This window comes from Suillus fuscotomentosus, assembly GCF_016647785.1.
Source record: "Suillus fuscotomentosus strain FC203 chromosome Unknown F5891scaffold_38, whole genome shotgun sequence".
Classification (NCBI taxonomy): Eukaryota; Fungi; Basidiomycota; class Agaricomycetes; order Boletales; family Suillaceae; genus Suillus; species Suillus fuscotomentosus.
Window position 1 is genome coordinate 24071 of NW_024539550.1, and position 17930 is coordinate 42000.

The 17930-nt window shown below is 46.2% G+C and overlaps 7 protein-coding genes across 7 annotated transcripts; 4 read left to right on the forward strand and 3 right to left on the reverse strand.

Moving 5' to 3' along the window:
• Positions 1 to 458: 458 nt before the first annotated feature.
• On the forward strand, positions 459 to 1876 carry F5891DRAFT_955337 (ABC transporter type 1, transmembrane domain-containing protein; the record flags this gene model as incomplete). The annotated part of the gene is made up of 5 exons (XM_041375317.1): positions 459 to 548; positions 597 to 1148; positions 1202 to 1334; positions 1456 to 1598; positions 1676 to 1876. Coding segments are annotated over 5 exons (1119 nt in total), but the record flags the coding sequence as incomplete, so codon positions are not given.
• A 5137-nt stretch (positions 1877 to 7013) lies between these two features.
• Positions 7014 to 7628, reverse strand: F5891DRAFT_1190604 (uncharacterized protein; the record flags this gene model as incomplete). Its single annotated transcript, XM_041367331.1, has 1 exon — positions 7014 to 7628. One exon carries the CDS (start codon positions 7626 to 7628, stop codon positions 7014 to 7016), a length of 615 nt encoding a protein of 204 aa, XP_041224113.1.
• A 1673-nt stretch (positions 7629 to 9301) lies between these two features.
• On the forward strand, positions 9302 to 9991 carry F5891DRAFT_981698 (uncharacterized protein; the record flags this gene model as incomplete). The annotated part of the gene is made up of 3 exons (XM_041377143.1): positions 9302 to 9400; positions 9459 to 9886; positions 9943 to 9991. 3 exons carry the CDS (start codon positions 9302 to 9304, stop codon positions 9989 to 9991), a joined length of 576 nt encoding a protein of 191 aa, XP_041224114.1.
• A 344-nt stretch (positions 9992 to 10335) lies between these two features.
• On the forward strand, positions 10336 to 10871 carry F5891DRAFT_1190605 (uncharacterized protein; the record flags this gene model as incomplete). Its single annotated transcript, XM_041367332.1, has 2 exons — positions 10336 to 10623; positions 10683 to 10871. 2 exons carry the CDS (start codon positions 10336 to 10338, stop codon positions 10869 to 10871), a joined length of 477 nt encoding a protein of 158 aa, XP_041224115.1.
• Positions 10872 to 11971: 1100 nt separating this feature from the next.
• F5891DRAFT_955237 (regulator of chromosome condensation 1/beta-lactamase-inhibitor protein II) lies at positions 11972 to 12991 on the reverse strand (the record flags this gene model as incomplete). Its single annotated transcript, XM_041375308.1, has 6 exons — positions 11972 to 12148; positions 12204 to 12291; positions 12338 to 12419; positions 12471 to 12534; positions 12598 to 12756; positions 12818 to 12991. Coding segments are annotated over 6 exons (744 nt in total), but the record flags the coding sequence as incomplete, so codon positions are not given.
• Positions 12992 to 13860: 869 nt separating this feature from the next.
• F5891DRAFT_1236846 (alkaline-phosphatase-like protein) lies at positions 13861 to 16240 on the reverse strand (the record flags this gene model as incomplete). The annotated part of the gene is made up of 10 exons (XM_041369649.1): positions 13861 to 14115; positions 14173 to 14489; positions 14570 to 14756; positions 14826 to 14887; positions 15032 to 15116; positions 15175 to 15232; positions 15284 to 15333; positions 15477 to 15563; positions 15708 to 15725; positions 15779 to 16240. The coding sequence occupies 10 exons, from the start codon at positions 16238 to 16240 to the stop codon at positions 13861 to 13863; spliced, it is 1581 nt and encodes a 526-aa protein (XP_041224117.1).
• Positions 16241 to 16272: 32 nt separating this feature from the next.
• On the forward strand, positions 16273 to 17593 carry F5891DRAFT_1236847 (uncharacterized protein; the record flags this gene model as incomplete). The annotated part of the gene is made up of 5 exons (XM_041369650.1): positions 16273 to 16513; positions 16690 to 16752; positions 16841 to 17135; positions 17198 to 17308; positions 17357 to 17593. The coding sequence occupies exons 1-5, from the start codon at positions 16293 to 16295 to the stop codon at positions 17591 to 17593; spliced, it is 927 nt and encodes a 308-aa protein (XP_041224118.1). The 5' UTR covers positions 16273 to 16292.
• Between the last annotated feature and the right edge of the window lie 337 nt (positions 17594 to 17930).

Sequence of the window (17930 nt, forward strand, 5' to 3'; positions counted from 1 at the left end):
TATATCTTTGCATCACAACTCAAGCAGACAGCTCGCTGGTGAAGATGTACATTAAATATGTGCGTATGAGACTTGTGAGTTTAGATTCTTTATCCATATTAAGCATGACTTACAATACAATTCAGTCAACAAGTGTGTCACGGAGATTCAGTGATAGTGAAAGGTTGAATGAGATGAGTGTGATGACGAGATTTGGAATCGAAGTCGAGTTAAGGTCCGCTCGTCTCATATCGCAACACGTTCCTCATCAATCATCATTGCTGCCATCAGAAGATGCCGACCCTGACGGTCCCGGTAGTACCGCCAAATATGGCACTTTTACATCCAGAAGCGGTCCTACAACGCGCCGCGCGTCCCCAGTTCCAGGTGTACGAGAGCCAAATAAGGTCAGCAGGGCTGTCAATCTAGTGTAACGCAACCTAACGTTTTCACAGACAACACCACGCGAAGTAGCTGTCGATCCCTCTTGGCGCGAACTCTTTTCTCGTCTATTTCGCATCGCGCTTCATCTCTGGCCTTCCCGTTATCCAAAGCTGCAATTTATCGCAGTACGTATCTCCTTTGCATTTTCATCAACCAAACTGATAGTTCTGCAGTTCACTTGTTTCTTCATCTTTGTTCTAGGACGTGTAGTCAACACATTTCTTCTTTTCGTACTTTCCGCACTCATCACCACATTCGACACACCAGGCGTAGCTCCATTCCCTGCATTTGGTTCAAGCCCATGGCCGTACCTAATCACCTATGTCATGCTCCGTTTCCTTGCTTCCTCAGGCGGTCTCGCAGCTTTCCGCGATGCATTCTGGATTCCACTCATGCAATACAGCGACCGCAGCATGTTGATGCTCTCATTCAACCATGTCCTGGCTCTTTCTCTCAGTTGGCACACGAAACGCAAGATTGGTGAGCTGCTCTGTATTCTTGATAGAGGAAGCGCAATAAACCGCCTTGGCGAGCTTATTGGGTTCACAGTGGTTCCTGCACTCGTGGATATATGTGTTGCGCTCGTTGTGTTTGTCGTCAAGTTCGAACCTGCGTTGGGCGCTGTGGTTGGAGTCGTGATGGGGAGTCATATCTGGGCGAGTGTCGTGCTTACGAGGTATAGGACTAGCATACGGAGACTGATGAATGAGCGGGATGTGGTAAGTGTTTACTGCTATTCGTTCTCTATGGAGAGGGTCCTGATTCTATGCCTGCTCAGAACATGCGTGGGATTCATACGGATTGTCTCCTCAATTACAAGACTGTCAAGTATTTCGGTGGGGAGGAGTATGAGGCGCAGAGATATACGGAGGCTATCGAGGAGTATCAGAGTTTGGAGAAGAGGGTTGTCCGTGAGTGTTTTTGCCTCATCTCATTTTAAAAACCGCGTCTCGCTTCCAAGTTGTTTCTCATTTTCCAACCAAACCTGTGTTTCATTCCAATGGCGAACGCAAATGCTGATTACACATGTAGTATCTCTCAACCTGCTGAACCTCGTGCAAACACTCATCATCACCTCTGGTCTTCTGGTCGGTTCCTTGATCGTCGCGTCGCGCATCACAAGGGGACAGAGTAATACTAGCGATTTTGTGGTGTTCATCACTTATTATGCGCAGGTGGGTACCTTATCTCTTTCGTGTCGTATCAAGCTGACGTCTTCTAGTTACAACCACGCCGATGCCATCCACATCAGCTCTATTTCTCTCTGTCGAACCTCGGCGGCGTATACCGCGTAATCAACCAAAGCCTCATCGATACCGAGAAATTGCTTCACCTTCTCAATGAGCCCACTGAAGTGGTCTCTAGAGGTTTCTCTTTTCTCTCCTATTCTCGTTCGATCATCTTCGATACTCTGGACTTATTCTTATTTCCTATTATATACACTCACCGTTAGACTTTGAGATTGTTCCCAACATTTTGGATTTTAGGAAAAATAGTGACGTAATCTCTGCATTTGCCCTAAAGTGAACATGAAAAAGTTTGATCTTGCCATATGTTCGCTTGCTTCCCACTCATCTGCTACCAGCAAATTTTACGTCTCCAACAGATTGGGGAGCTCGAAGACATTGCGATACGAACCAGAACCCTACCAGAGTCAGGCGTACATCGACGATCACGCGCACTCATTTGGTATCGAGGCCAGATAGGAAACACAGGCCTAACGTTCCAATGATTAATCCTGACTGGTTAGTATTTTCGTCAGAGCCTTGTTTTCTTGAATGGTTTGCAATTGGCTGATGTTGATACAGAATCTGATGAGAATATTGGTTTAGGTCATGGTTCATCGATTACTGGTTGCATGACGGTTTCGGAATCTGATGATCATGTCAAGCGAGAAGGTCTGTGACATGCCTCAAAATAGTCCATGCTGTAGTGTAAGGAAATTCACTCCCTCACGCAATTCATATCACTTGGATTCATTTGTATTCCCAAAAACAAGTCGCAGATGACATTGAATAGACTATTACAAGACAGTGAGAATGATTGAAAAACTACTAGACTTTTCATTATAATTATCAAAGCTCTTCCTAAATAACATCCTCATCGAATTCTGAATTTAATTTCCATCAAAAGTTAGGCGATGTTCTGAGAATGTTGTTGAATAGATTGCCGGCTTCATCCGCTCTAAAAAGAATCCAAACAAATGTGAGATTATTCGGAAACATAGAGAATATCATACTTTATTAATAGTTCAGAAACACGTTTGAGGTCTCTGCGTTGCATGTCCTTGGGTTCAAAAGTAGAAGAAACGGCATGTTTGATGACCAGGATGTTGCTACGAGGGGGCGTCATTGGCAAATATTGATAGCCTTGTGAATTGACTATTGGTCCATTCAAGAGCATGCTTGGGAGATTATTGAAAACCTCGTGATGATCGCGAATGACAGTGTAAGCATATATGCCAGAGATAAATGTTTGGCGAGTGGAACTACCATCGATCATATAATCGACTTCAATCCCATTTTCCCGGACATAGTGTCTCAAATTGAGATCATCAATGGACCTCAAACGAGTTCTTCCTTTGTCTAGGAAGATAAGCACTATGATTGGTCGGTCTGTTGCCTGCGCAAACAATATACCCCGCACACTGAATGTTTTCGGCTAACATCGTGACATTAGTTTGAAATGCAGATACCAAATTAGATCCACAAACATTGTTTTGACGAGCTTGTTCAACAATGAGCATGACATCTTCGTTGGACGTTGGAACTCCAGAAGGATTCCCAAATGGCATCGAGTTCTGGATACAGTTTGAATTGTAACATTTCCGAGATAATCGCCAAAAGTAACTTTGGCCATTGAGCATAGCGAAAGGCGAGATTCCGTCCCCCCTAGTGATGCCGCAGTCCGGTTCTGAACTTCGGTTCGGACCTGAACCCTCCCGGACCGGACCGTGGGTTCGGTCCTGGGTTCGAAATAGTATAAGGACCGAACTGATTATTAAGTTCAGCGTTCGGCTGCTGCCTGAATACTGTGAACCCGTTCGAACCCGTTCGAACCCGTCTGAACGTGTTCTCATATTCTTTGCATGATCCACCAATATATCTGCTCTGATCTTCTGGCAACCGGCATGTCGATCGATCTCGGGACAATCAATAGCGGATCGGACTTCGCAGCCAAAACACCCAACACATTTCCATTGGCGAGATCTGACTTCCCTGGTAATCTACTCGATGTTCTGGTAAGCCTAATGTTAAACAAATGTTAATCTTTATTCAGACTTCAATGGTCTTTATTTTCAGAACATATTCTCAGGTTTCTCGTTCTGGTACTTCAAGCTTCAACACCAAGTAATTGCATGGCAACAGGATGTTCAAGGTGCGTCATTTTTTTGATCTCTTATCATAAAATTTGGAATAAATGAGCTACTTACTACAGGTTCAATCTTCACCCTCCTTGCTGCACAAATGTCGTGCGCACTTGGATCTGACGGCCAACTCAAGGATGCTAGTGCCATCGATTGGTACAATGATCCTGACGATGACACGCCCATGCTTCCTCCACCTCCACCTCCTGCATCCAATGGCAAGCTAACTGCCTTTGTGTCTCGCTCAGGCCGAGCTGTTAAACCGACAGAAAAAATCCGCGATGCTGGCAACACGACTCCAGCCAAATGAGTGGCTCCAGCACCTCCCCAAGGACAGCCTGCACCCAAGCGAGTGCAACGTGGGTCCCGTCTGGTCCGTCACCATGATGACGATGACGACGAACCTCCTGCACTAGAGGATTGTTCAGATGATGAAGAAGAGGCCGAAGACAATGACGGGGAGGAAGCTTACGAGCGGACCAAGGTATTTGGAGACAAGGACCGTGAGGATCGCAAGCATAAGAAGAAAGAGGAGCGCAGTGGGGATTTGAAGGTAGTATTTACTCAGGAGAAGGGACGCATCAATCCGCACACCCAAGAACCCGAAGATGGCTGGTGGTGCGAGATATGCAGGTATGTTTTTACTTTTACTTTGAACGTCACACACATAACTAACATTGTCAATTCAAGAGCCAATGATGTACCCACCAATCAGTGCTTTTTCAAAGGCAGTGTTTCGACTCGCCGCACCCATATCGCTCGAAATGCGAAGTGTCACTTTCCAATATACCGCGACCGCTGCAAAGAACGAGGTATCAAGATGCATGATCGGGCGATACCTCCTAACTGCAAAGCAACCGACGACTTGCAGAAAACGTTAGATGCCTCCCTCACGCCTAAAATTCCTGAATTCACCAAGACCGGTCTAATGGATTACATTGTTGAGCTTATCGTGTCTGAGGACGAGGTGAGTGTTTTTTTTTGTAATCGTGACTTAGGATGTTCATGCCATAGATAGGCATTCCAACTCGTTGACAAGGGACCCTTTCGCCGGCTCCTTCAATACCTCCGGCCTTCCCTTTCAGACAGGGATATTCCTCACCACACCAAAACTCGAGATGAAATTCTTGAACGGGCGCAGCTTGCCGTTCAACGTGTCAAGGAGAAACTTAAGCAAGTTGATAGCAAGATTTCGATCACGTTCGACTCATGGACCTCTGAACCTGGGGTACCTTTTCTCTCCGTCACCGCGCATTATATTGACTCCCCAGCTGGGAAACCTCATGAGTGGGAGTTGAAGACAGAGCAGCTTGCATTCACCATCATCAACGGCAATCACAGTGGGAGCAACATTGGACGAATCCTGATTGAAACTATCAATAACTATGGCATCCGCACTAAGGTTGGATGGTTTACAGCTGACAATGCTACCAACAACGACACAGCAATTCAGACCGTCGCGCTTGCTATCGACCCTTCCGGCAAGAAATGGATTGCTGGGGAACACCGTGTGCGGTAAGTGAACTATTTAATATCGTGATTTATATATATTGATGTCTACTATTCAGCTGTATGGAGCACGCCTTGCACTTAGCTGCGAAACACTTTGTCGAGGAGGTCGCACCCACACCAGCAAGCGTGCTCCTCAAGAACATGGCCGATGAAGATGACGATGATGAAACGACTGATTTCGAGGTTGCCGACACCGCAGGAAAAGCCCTCGCACTTGTTACGCAGATTCGGAAATCTCCCCAAGCACGCACTTTTTTTCAACAGTGTTGTGTCGAGGTCAATGAGCCGAAGCTTGAGCTTTTGAAATGGATTCGCACGCGATGGGCCTCACTCTTTGGTATGTTGGAGCGCACCCTTAAGCTACGCAAAGTAAGTTGGTTTCTATCCCTATGCCCAATACTAACTCAATTTGATCTGCCGCAGGGGGTGAATAGATTCATACAACTGGCGGATGACAGTGACGAAGTCCCAAACTTGCAGGGCAAGTCATATGGAGCATTCAAGCTTTCAGCCGAAGAATGGAAGAAGTTGGAATTGATGCACGACGTGCTTCAGGTATGTGCGAGTGTCCAGTCGAGTCTCAAATGTTGTATTAACCTACTGTATAACCAGGAACCTGCCAATGCACAACAATCGTTTTCAGCGACTCGTGAACCTACTGTATGGCGCGCAATTCCAGTCCTCGAGTATCTCCAACAAACTTGGCAAAACATGGCTAGTTCTTCGAAGTTTGACGACTTTTCATCCACAATCAACTCTGGCCTCGACAATATTCGCAAATGGTACCACAAGATTGACGAAACTGATGTTTATTTTGTTTGCCTCGGTATGTGTTTTATTTACTATGATGCCCTATCTAATGCACAATGTAGCGCTTGATCCTAACTATAAGGTGGCATATGCGAAGGGTAAATGGGAGCCTCACGACTTCGACGAGGGCATGAGAAGCTTGCGGAAGGTTTTTGACAAATATTATCATCACAACTCCTCGCCCGCTGCTGCAGAGCCGTCTATTGCAGCTCCTGCCTCGCTTGCTCGCCATGGGTCATACGGCCATAGCTGGATGCGCGATGCTGTCAAAACTCGTGTCGCAAATGACACCGCAAATCGAAGACCTCGCCAGGAGCTTGACGACTACCTTGCTGCCCCATTAGAGGATGTTGAGAATATAGTGGCGTGGTGGGGTGTGAGTTTTTTCGCATCGCATTTCCTTGCAAGTTGACTCATTATGCCTTTAGCACCATTCCGTTCAATATCCCACCATCTCACGCATTGCAAAGGATTACCTCGCTATTCAAGGCTCTGCCGTTGCATCTGAACGAGCCTTTTCGAGTGGCGGCATCACTGGGACTGCGCGCCGTAATCGTTTGTTGCCAACAACATTCGAGGCCCTTCAGTTATTGAAGAGTGGGTACCGTCAAGGCCACATTTCTGCAACAGTTCAAGCTGAGTTTGCTGCTGCTCACGAACACTATGCCATGGACGAAATTTAGCTACTCATTTACGGTTCATGTATTTCTTGCAATTTTTGTCAAATTATATGTAGCGTTCGAGCGTTCGAACGCGTTCTGAACTTGAACCGAACGCTTGTGAACGCGTTCATAAGGGTCCGGTCCAGCGTTCGCCCTCCTTGCCTGAACGCGACCGATGGTCCAGTTCGGCGTTCGCATTTAGAGGCCTAAGAACCGAACCGAACCGGACTTCGGCACCACTAGTCCCCCCATTGAATGAATTGACCGTCTTGCATGCGACGCCAGAGAGTGGGACACTCGGTATCACAAGGCTGGCTCCACTTATCATTCTTGCATTGAACGTCATATCCACGGTTGGTGACATTTTGGAGTGCAGGGGATTGTGCATGGATAGCGGGAGTATATGCCACGTGTTTTTTCAAATACGCGGGATAACCAATAAATAGTCCTCCCGAAGTGACGAAGAGACAATCCACGGAAGAACGTTGAGATAATACAATAGGGATGACTGACGATGATTGACCGTGAATGATAGTAATGAGAATGCCGAAACGTTCGAATGTTTGATATGCGAATGCTGACAACATGGGTTGTGGAGTCATGGCACTGTTAATAAGTGAAGAACCGTATCGATACGATGAGGAAAGGGAATCCGATGAGACTTGAGATGTGTCAAGCATTGGCTTGAATCCGATTTTTTGGATACCTTCGATGAGTGACGCGACACCTTCATTTGGTGCAGCGATACGTAGGTCTGGAGAGACAGCCTTCATAGTGCCCAACAACAATGGATCGAGCGCAGGAGATGAAAGTAGAACTGAACCGCTCGACTCCAGAATGGCATGGAATTGCATTGAATTGTCTGAACCGACGGCACATCGGATGACATTATCAAATCGGCATCACATGGTGTGTAGACCTGCGTCTTGTACCAATTGACTGACAGGCATACATTCCACAATTTGGAACACGTCCAATCGAGCTACTATTTCGAAAGTCGTATCGTTATTGAGAAGACCTGCTTTCATAATAAGTAGGATGTGTGATAATATCGCAAAGTAGACCAACTCATGATATTCGATTAAAGTCGCTGAGAACTCGTGACACACCAAAGCCAAATAAATGGGAAAAAAGAGGCTTGTAGTATCGTGACTGGAATTCATTGAATAGTTGAGGTGATTGTTAAATTATTGCACGTTTCAGGGGAAAAAAAAAGGAGTGGTAACATTACCTCAATTTGATTCCGGACTTTATTAACTGTCACGACGATTGCTTTTCAAATGCTGATGAATCTCAAAAAAAGGCATATTGGCAAACCGGTGACAAGAAGTTGTTTTGATATTTCAAGATCAAGGTCAGTCTTCAATCTGTCGATATATTTGAAAATTGAAAAGGAGGATAACCGATTTTTAATCTCCTATTAAACAAGTCGATCCAGGGCGTTGGAAACGTCATTTGGGAGCATGTAAAATTTTATAGCCCCTATATGCAGTGTCTACGTGCGTAGGCCATCAATAACGAAAAGACTACTATCATTGCAACAAGACATACATCAGAAGGTGCATGTTAAACATGTCAGGAACAAAGTCTGCAACATCATTCGTGAATATCAATGGCGTTTCACTGGTAGATGCTCGTAGGTCATTTGTTGATGATTCACTGGGCACTGAAACATATCATCAGCATAGTTTTGTCTGTCCCCAATATCAGTTGGTCTTTGGCGCATTTTGTGGACTTTAACGCACTCTACAACCTCTCTTTGACTTGCAAGACTATGCGACATCACATAGGAAATATGCATACAAAGCGCTACCTGGATCTTTTGAAACCGTACATCACCACCAATCATGGTAATCTCGCTAAGACCATCGAAAACAACAATGCTGTTATTTCAGGATCAGCATCACTGTCACTAGTTTGGCGGCCAGGTCATTGGAAACCCAGAGATCTCAATATTGTCGCTCCCCACGGAAGTGCCCTTCCGATCTGTTCGTTTTTGCTCTCTAACGGATATATATCAGAAGATGAAAGAGAAGGCCAGAATATAATTTGGGCCACAAGTTTCGTATCATCCCACTCTCGATTCTCGTATAAAGATGACCAGAGCCTTCGCATCACTGTGACCGAAAGTGTCGACACATCCATTATCACCGTAATATTGGCCAGCGCCTGCACATCAGAGATGATGTTTGTGACACAATCAGGCGTCTTCTGTGCTCATCCCAGATTCACATTCCGTGGACTTTCATTTCGCACACTATTGACAATTGATGCACCTACCTCACAAATGAAAGCAAGACGGTGTTCCTCAATGTGCTTAACACCGATTCAAAATACAACAGGCAAGAGATCAGCTTGTAATAACGATTGTCCGCTGCTATGGCAGAAGATTGATGACTCCAAAAATGTCCTAACTTTGGATTGGCGTTATGAAGGAGATGAAAGAATAGCGGATCGTAGAAGCCCACATCATCATCTCAGAAACTCCGAGCATCGTTGGCGTCTTGCTCTTGATTGTGATAACCCAATGTGTGCCACGCGCCTATATCACATTCCTGACATTGTGCATGGACCATCGCAGTTGGATGATGTTTTGAAAACTAAGAAGACTCTGGCACATCATCCGGTGCGTTTCGCCAGAACAAAAACTGGCAGTGATTGACAATTTCGAAATTTGACTGCAGATGATAAGCGGTGGACGACGAGCAATACTTTACCTGCGGGAATGTGATCGAGCCTTATTGGTTCCAGCGCCATTGACAATTGGTGTGGACGAGCTGGAATCAACGAGCGATCTGCACACATTTCAATGGTTAAATGAGTTTGGTGAACAAGCAGCGATCATTCGGCCGGACGTCACGAGGACTGCCATTTCTAGACATCCAAAATCACGAGCGAAACTGCCATGGACACTCATTGTCTGTGTAGAAGACCATCATGACAGCAGACCGAATTACTTATTGCATACCCTTGGTGTCCCGTTCGCAGGTTTCGAGAACGTGTATATGCCTAATGGCAATGTCCTTGTTCTCAAACGAAGCGAAATAAATTGCAAAGACATACTCGATGTCAATCCCAGTGACCTAGGACTCATCACTGATGTGATTGTGAAGTACGTGTCACACGATTTATTGTAGCAAAGTGATAATCAGCTGATTAGTACTATAGCGCATACATTAAAGATGAATTGCCTGGTGCAGGTCTGATACAAAATTGACTCGCATGTTCGTCTAATACAAATGAATATCCAATTAACTATGGCCCAAAAACGGTTAAACTGTAGATCAGATATACAGATTTCGAGAGGAGATGGCCAATGAGGGGATTAAACTATTCAACATAATATGCAATTTGATGACACGTTTCAGGAGTCAGAAAATGATATACGAAAAATCAAACACAAAACCATGGATGAGTACGCACATGCCATATGAGATAGTTAATTGGCAATGTCGAGGTACAGATATCAGGAGTTCTTGAAAATCATTGCAAATCAAATTCATGTCATAATACGTTATATATACAAGAGCATAGCATGATTGGGATAACCTCACGCCAAAAATGTCTGATTCATCCAACGAGACTACTGCCACTATCTTCGATCTTCGCAATGAACATGGAATTTATGATGGCCTGAGCGAGCAGCTATTGAATCTTCCTACTGGTGATTGTTTAGCGCAAGCCACATACAATCAAGATTTCGTGCGTCAGATCAATACTCATACCGGCAACTTTGCTTATGTTCAACCCTCCTCTGGCATTGAATATGAAAGCATCATAATGGGCCAGATTGCGGGAGACGAGAAAATCAGAGCTTGTGGCACACATTATGCAGGAACTATGAATAATGTCAGTATACCTAGCTAGAACTAACTTCAATATATTGACATTCGACATGACTTTGCTAGCCACGTCCAATTACAGATAAAACACCCGTCAAAAGCATGTTCTCCTTATGCAAGCCCGAAGGATCGCCAAAAGAACTTGCAGTCATTTTTGATAATCAATTGGCAACACTTTCAGAAGTAACACTCGCTCATGAAGAGGAGGCTACATCAGGAAGTTGGGGAGTCGGTGGTATGACTAGGCGGAGTTGATAAATCTTAGTCAGTCAGCGAAGTGTTGGTCAGACTAGATAATATACGATAATGTATTGCCAGGGAAGTGCCAGACTGATAGAGGATGATCAAGTCCATGTCAACCAGTTGAATAGTAGTCAGACTTGATAATAAATTATCACTGGTTGTCATGCGAGTGTCAGGTTGACAGAACATGATCAAGTCTTTGCCACCTAGTCAATATGCAATAATGTATTGCCAGGGAAGTGCCGGACTGATACAGGATGATCAAGTATATGTCAAACAGTTAAATAGCAGTCAGACTTGATAATAAATTATAAACTGGTTGTCATGTGAGTGTCAGGTTGACAGAACATGATCAAGTCTTTGCCAACTAGTCAAGCAATAACTGGACCAAATATACACTGTGAGTGGTTGTCAGACCAGCGCCAAATTGACCAAGGATGGTCGATTATTTACCAGTCAGTTATTTCAAGTCAGTTTTGATAATATATTGTCAGGCATCCAGATGCGTAAGATAGACCAGCAACTCTCGCATCTACTTATAGAGGACAATCATACCCAATTCCTTCATGAATTCACGAATGATTTCACCCTCGTCATTTTCGACAATTAGTACCTGAAACCATCGTTATACCGAAGAGACAAGAAAGGAAAATTGAACCGCACCTCCTCTGGCTTCATCATTCGCTCGATGACAACAAGTCTCAAGTTACTCAAGACGTCGCTGTAGGTGTTCTTTCTCAAAGACATGCTGTTGAGCATGTTTCCGCTGCTGCTCCGAGCGATAGCGCGCAGATGGGTGGACAGGTATATGCGGATCACTCGCTTAAATGAGGGCGAGGTTCAGTTTGTTGATGTACGTCTTCTCTTTCCGCGTGGTGGTCTCGTCAGATGCCACCTTGACGGTGACTTCAACAACGAAATTACGGATTCCTACACGCGACGTTAGCTACGTCAGTTATCTCAAGGAACAACCTGCCTAATCTCTGTCCATCTGGTAGTGTTTTCCAGGGCACGAAGAACGAGCCAGGAGACTCATATTTATTGCAACAAAAATAAGTGGTTAGCAGATCAGGGTTATCCTGGCACACCATTCAACGAGCGCGGGACAATATTCAAAGTGATGTGGCATACGATAAGGTTAGGAAAGTAATTGGTGAAATGAGCGAGAGGTTTCGGCTTGGAGATCCGCGTGGTGTCTTCCGCATCCAGCTGTAGATGAGACCGATGAGGTCGTCAGAAGGGCCGGCGATGATATGAGCGCCCATTGGTATTTCATTCGGTCCGGCAAACTAAGTCAAGCTATTTCAACGCTAGCTCACGAGGGACAACAGAAGCAACACGTACATTTGGAACTACTTTAGGGATGAGGACGTCCTGTTGGTTGCCCAGACCAAGCTGACAGTAGCCGTTATAACCCCACACGTACACGAGGCTAATAGCACTTGAGTGACGTATGGCTGAGTTTAGATGGTACCTACCCTTGGGAGTCGAGGGCTACACTGTGCTGCGGTCCGCACGCAATGTCTATGATAGTCTTTTCGTCAAGTCCTTTCACGGGTACTTTATAAACAGATCAGTTGGTGATGTTGCAAAATGAGTGTCGAAGCTCACCAGGCTCCGTCTCGATGTCAAACGCTGTCTTGTTTCCGGTAATGATGTGTTCTCCTGTCCTACCCTAATTATCCCTTCTCGCCACTGCCAAAAGAAAAGACTGAAGGGCGTCAGCTAGCAGAGGAACAGAATACGTTAAGGGGTACGTACCTTTGCCCGAGTCATCGGTAAGTATAATGGAAAATGTTATGCCCACTGCTGCCTTGATGACGTGCAGTCTTTCACCATCGAGAAAAGGCCCTTCAATGGCTTCGAAAGTGGACCGCGCAGTGACTGGATGTCCGCACTGACATACCCCAGCCGGTCAACCTATGCAACAAAGATCGCGAACTAAAAGCACGACTCACCTGACCCAAGTTATTGGCACCCGCAGACCAGACCTGTCCATCGTCGCCTACTAACAAGGAATGACTACGTCCACATGCCGCTTGCACGAATCGACACCTGCAACATGACGCGTGTATGGAAGCAATTTCGATATTGCTGAGAGAACGGAGGATATGGGGCTCGAGGAGGTCTGGTCTGGAATATGGAAAACTGGGCTTCAGTTGATGTAGCTATGCTGGCTAGGGAACGACGCACGCATCAGGATTGCCTTCACCTTTTCCACCACGTTCAACCTTTCCTCCCCAGTTTCGGCCTTAAGCTGATCTGGGCGGACTCGGAGGTGCTGGGTGCTGCAACGTCAGATGTTGAAGGTCTCTGGGAGAGTATACTGCGGTGGTTCGGGCTCTGGCTGGAGAAGCGTAGTATATGGGGGGAGCTGAGGGTATTCCAACTAGTTGAATGATAGTCAGACGATCTCGGACAACCGCCGTTTGTTTGACTCCGGATGGGAAACTTTGCAGATATTTGTGCCGAAAAAGGCAAGCATGCGCGTACTAGCTTATAGTAATTAGTAGGACCTTCAACTCGATAATCATTAACGTCGTATATTACAATCCTCGAGTCTACATGGATAACTACTTTCAAGCACAACCGGAACTGACGGTAAGTCTATTAGCGAAGTATCACGCTGCCTACTAAATGCTATTAGCCAAGCGCTCAACCGGAACCTGTCGTGCCAGTGATACCAGGACCTCTGATCATAAACGAATCGTCAATCGTACGTACACATAGTATTCGGATATCACGCTAAACTGACATAGTTTTAGGTGATCTGGAATACCGCTGTAGCATTAGCAAAAGATCGCCTCCAAAACTACCTTTCGATGTTGCCGATCGATCCTGTTCACACTACAACGGAGGAGAGGTGCTGGGTTACGTTGATGGCACTTAAGAAGGAGCAAGAGTTGCAGGAGAGTTTCAGGGAGCTAGAAAAAGCTTGGCGTGAGCTCGATGAAACAAAGAAGGTGTTAGGGATTGGAAGGAATTAGCGACTGGACGAAGTTTAAGCATCTGGTAAGACAAATGTATCCCAGAATCCAGCGGTTCCGTTGGTTGTAGCTGTATCTGTAGTGTCGAGGCCCAGCAGTCGCATCACGACGTTGTAGATCTCGACATTCTGGAACCCTGGCATGACGTATTCTCCTGTGCCATCATCCTCTCCTCGTGCGACCACAGCCGCCTTCGCGCCCTGCGAGAAAGGCCCGTGTGCGACAAAAATGGCATGCATCGACGGGTCTTCGTTGTCATAGCCGTGGTTCTAGGAAGGCGCAATGTCTTAGCTCAATGACCTACAGATACGCTAAGGTGAACTCACTCCAGTTGACATTCCATCTTCGCCGTCCGTGTGATCAGTCAGCGCATAGCCTGTGCGCGGGACAATCCACACAGGGGCGATGCGGTAATTGTGGGAGAAATGGTATCGTTCGGGCATAGGCTCCACTGTGCCTGCAGACATCTTACCGTAGTTGAATACGTCGAGGTCTACCAAGGAGGTGCCGGGGTCGGTGGAGAAGCTCTCAGTCGTGAACACATCGAACTGATCCGGGTGGGAAAGTGTGTACTCGCACAGACGCTCAAGGGCCTCGGTCACGTTCGTGCCAGGAGCGAAGCGTAAGCCCATGGATGGCCAACCTGAACAGCGCAGAGTAAGCAATCCGCCACTTAGTCTAAACATTCTGGCAAGCAACAGACTATATGATGGAATTACTTACCGTCCACCCTGGTAACACCTTTCCACGACTGACCAACAATCTCGTCAACATATATCCAAGTCGGGTGGCTGGTGTCCATCATCCCATGGTCACTGACGAAAATGATATCAACGATATGAGTGAGGTTGCGCTCGCCCAGTGCTTGGGTTAGGTTCCGAGCGAAAAGATCGATAGCTGCGAGACTCATCTGTATTAAGTAGCAAGTTTTGAAAATGAAAATAAGTACATCAACCAATGGAATTGACGCAATGCTTACATTAACGGCCTTGGACATTGGCCCTGTCGCATGGCCAGCTTGGTCTAGCGACGGTTCATACCCTATGAAACAATGACATCAGCATGTCACAAGAGAGAATCGACGAGGACGAAATGACAAGCAGAAGAAATAAACATCGCTCGGCTTAGAGCAAAAGAAGTATACTGGTCTAGAAGCAGAGAAAGAAAATAGATGCAAGAACACACCAAGAATAAGCTGCGGCCGCTCTTCCAGCGGGAGGTCAACCCACTCTAAGAGATTGGAAAGTTTCTTCTCGAGAGCGTAATTATTCTGCGTTCCACTTCAGATCATGTCGTATCCTGTTTCGAGTCCAAGACTATACCCTTACCTCCCAAGGTAGAAAATACGTAGAGTTCACGCCCGAGGATGTAGACCAAGGACCAGGCCTGGTCAAGTGAATAAAGAGCAGATTAAGTTACAGAGGGAAGAAAACCGACCACATGAGGTTTGCGGTGATGATGCCTGCACGTTCGGCGGTTTCCCACACCTAATTTGTACAAACGGCAGGAAATGCAGAGGACAGGGAGGCCGACATGTATCAGTCAAGTGACGAGACGGACGTGCAAAGTTACAAGAGGTGAAAGGAAACATATTAAGCGGGCATACAAAAACAATTTGGTGGGTACTGACAGGTTCACCAAGCCACCAGCTCGGGTTCTGCGCGGATTCAACACGAGCATAATGGAATGTGTCTTGGAAAACGGGGTCCCAGAAGTTCTACATGGCCAATGTGAGAATGCCAGGCAGTTGAAGAAAGTGGTAAAGGACAAATGTTCGCAATGATGCCGTGCGACTCAGCTGTAGAGGCCAGTCCTAGATGTAGCATAAACTCGTGTTGAGCAATATACGGGTAATATTTACATCAATGCCCAGTGATTTCTGAAACAAACGTCATTCATATGTGTCAATTACTTCAATAAATTATGACTCACGGAAACGTCAGAGTCTGCAGAGAGGGAAGTGTTTAGTGTTAGAGCAAAGAACCGAAAGGGAATGCGCACGGGGAAAATAGGCTTCATGTACTTTGCCCTTATACCTTCCCGACTGATATCTAGTAAATGCGGCGTGAGTCCACGATCCAAATAATCCGCACGAAGACCATCGATCGACACCATAAGCACTGTCTTCTTGAACTCGTGCGTTCCATTCGAATACAATGCGTTCCGGCCAGTTCTCGTGTCATGTTGAGTACGGGGCCAGAGTTCAAATAGGGTGGCAGAAAGAATAAGCGAGAGGAGAACACTGAATCCAGCAAAACGCTTGCGTTTGTGTGAGGGGGCAGGGGAAGTGGGTTGCTGCTCGACATCAGGTTGGATAGCGTCATCATCTTTCAAGAGTAAACCGCATCGCTCGTCGGGCGTGGCTGATGCATCGGCATCATGTGTGCATGTCATCGTGCAAGACGACGAGGAAGAACTAGAGAAAGTCGAAAGGGAAGGGAAATGAATGATAACTTATCGCAGAGGCCGCGTAAGAAATAGACTGTATGTGGCTGTGCTCATACGGTATTACCTTCTGCAGCCACGTTTGAACTTCGCAATGACATGGCCCGGGATCCTGGGCTGGACAGTGTCCTTGCTCGCCTTCATCAAGGCCCAACTCGTGATTCTGCTCCTCCGTGTTCTTTCTGCGGGCCCTAGTTCCACGTCATGGTACAACATGATAGGGTGGGTGATGGCGTGTGATAGGGCGTGATAGGGCGTATGATAGAACGCCATCTTGCAGCAAGGGTGGTCAACATGGCGTTTGCATGGCGTTCTACCCCCCAAAAAAAGGGCTAGCCGGAAACCTACTATGGGAACTGTCAACAATCAAATCTAAATAATGAACGATCAACTGACAGTGTTCGAGCGCTAGAACTAATGCGGATGTTTGAACTCCTCGAGGATCTCCGGACTCAACCTTGGTAAGGTGAGCAGTACAGCCCTCTTGCCACAGGACTCTCGAGTACGAAGGAGCGGTTCTGAATAAAATACTAAACGATCAACTGACAGTGTTCGAGCACTAGGACTAACACGGATGTTTGAACTCCCATCGGACGACTGTTGTTCCATTGACATTGAAAAAATGAAATTGCAATTGAATTGGAAATTCGTGAGTCTGAGTGGCGCCGGCCGCTTGAAGGATATCCAAAAAGGCAAACATTCTAACTCAGCTTCATTTGCCACTGGTACAGCCGCGACGAGCGTTAGCACCAGCAAAGATCAAGTGCCACATACCATGGAGCAAAACGGGTTTTTCAGCCTACAACATAACGATCAGCGTAATCCTCAAGCGCAAGGGCCAGCGGTAAGCATTTTCTCGAAATTCTGCCTAGTAACTTGCCTAACCGTATCGGATCCACCCACCAGCAACTACCACTGGATCATATTGTCCCAGAACCGTTGATCGCCCCAGAACCGTTGATCGCCCCAGAACCGTTAATCGTCCCAGGACCGTTAATTGTCAGCGACTCGGCGATCGTATGTGGCACCTACTATAGATACCATTCCAGTACTAACAGATTGTAGGCGATATGGAACACTACCACGCAAACGGCTCAGGACCGAATTCAAAATCACCGTCCTGCGTTGCAGCGCGAGCCGATTACAACTACTGATGAAGACAAGTGTTGGTTGACTTTGATGGCGTTACGGAGGGAGCAAGAGTTGGAGGAGACCATGAGATATGTTGACAATTCCTGGCGCGAGTTGAGCGAGATCAGGAGACTATTGGGAATAAGGAGGAGCTCTTCATATGGTGGATGAATGGATGACGGACGCTCCCATGTTTATTCGGATTCCAACGATGCTGCGTATGATTAACCATTTCTGGCTGCGGTTGTGGTTAGTTATCAGTAAGCTTAAGCACTGCTGAGAACATTGCTCAGCGAACCAAAGTCCTGGGTTTTGGCGTCGAGAGGCCTTCGTTAGATCGTCAGCGTTGTTTGTGTGGATTAATCCCGAGAAAAAAGAATAAAATATCATTTTGAATCAAAGACTCGAAACATGTCAAAAACTGAAAACTCACGAAGCAACTAACCCAGTCAAGTATGACTGGACCGTGTGTACTCGTTGCAGGATTGTGACAGTAAATTGCTAGAAC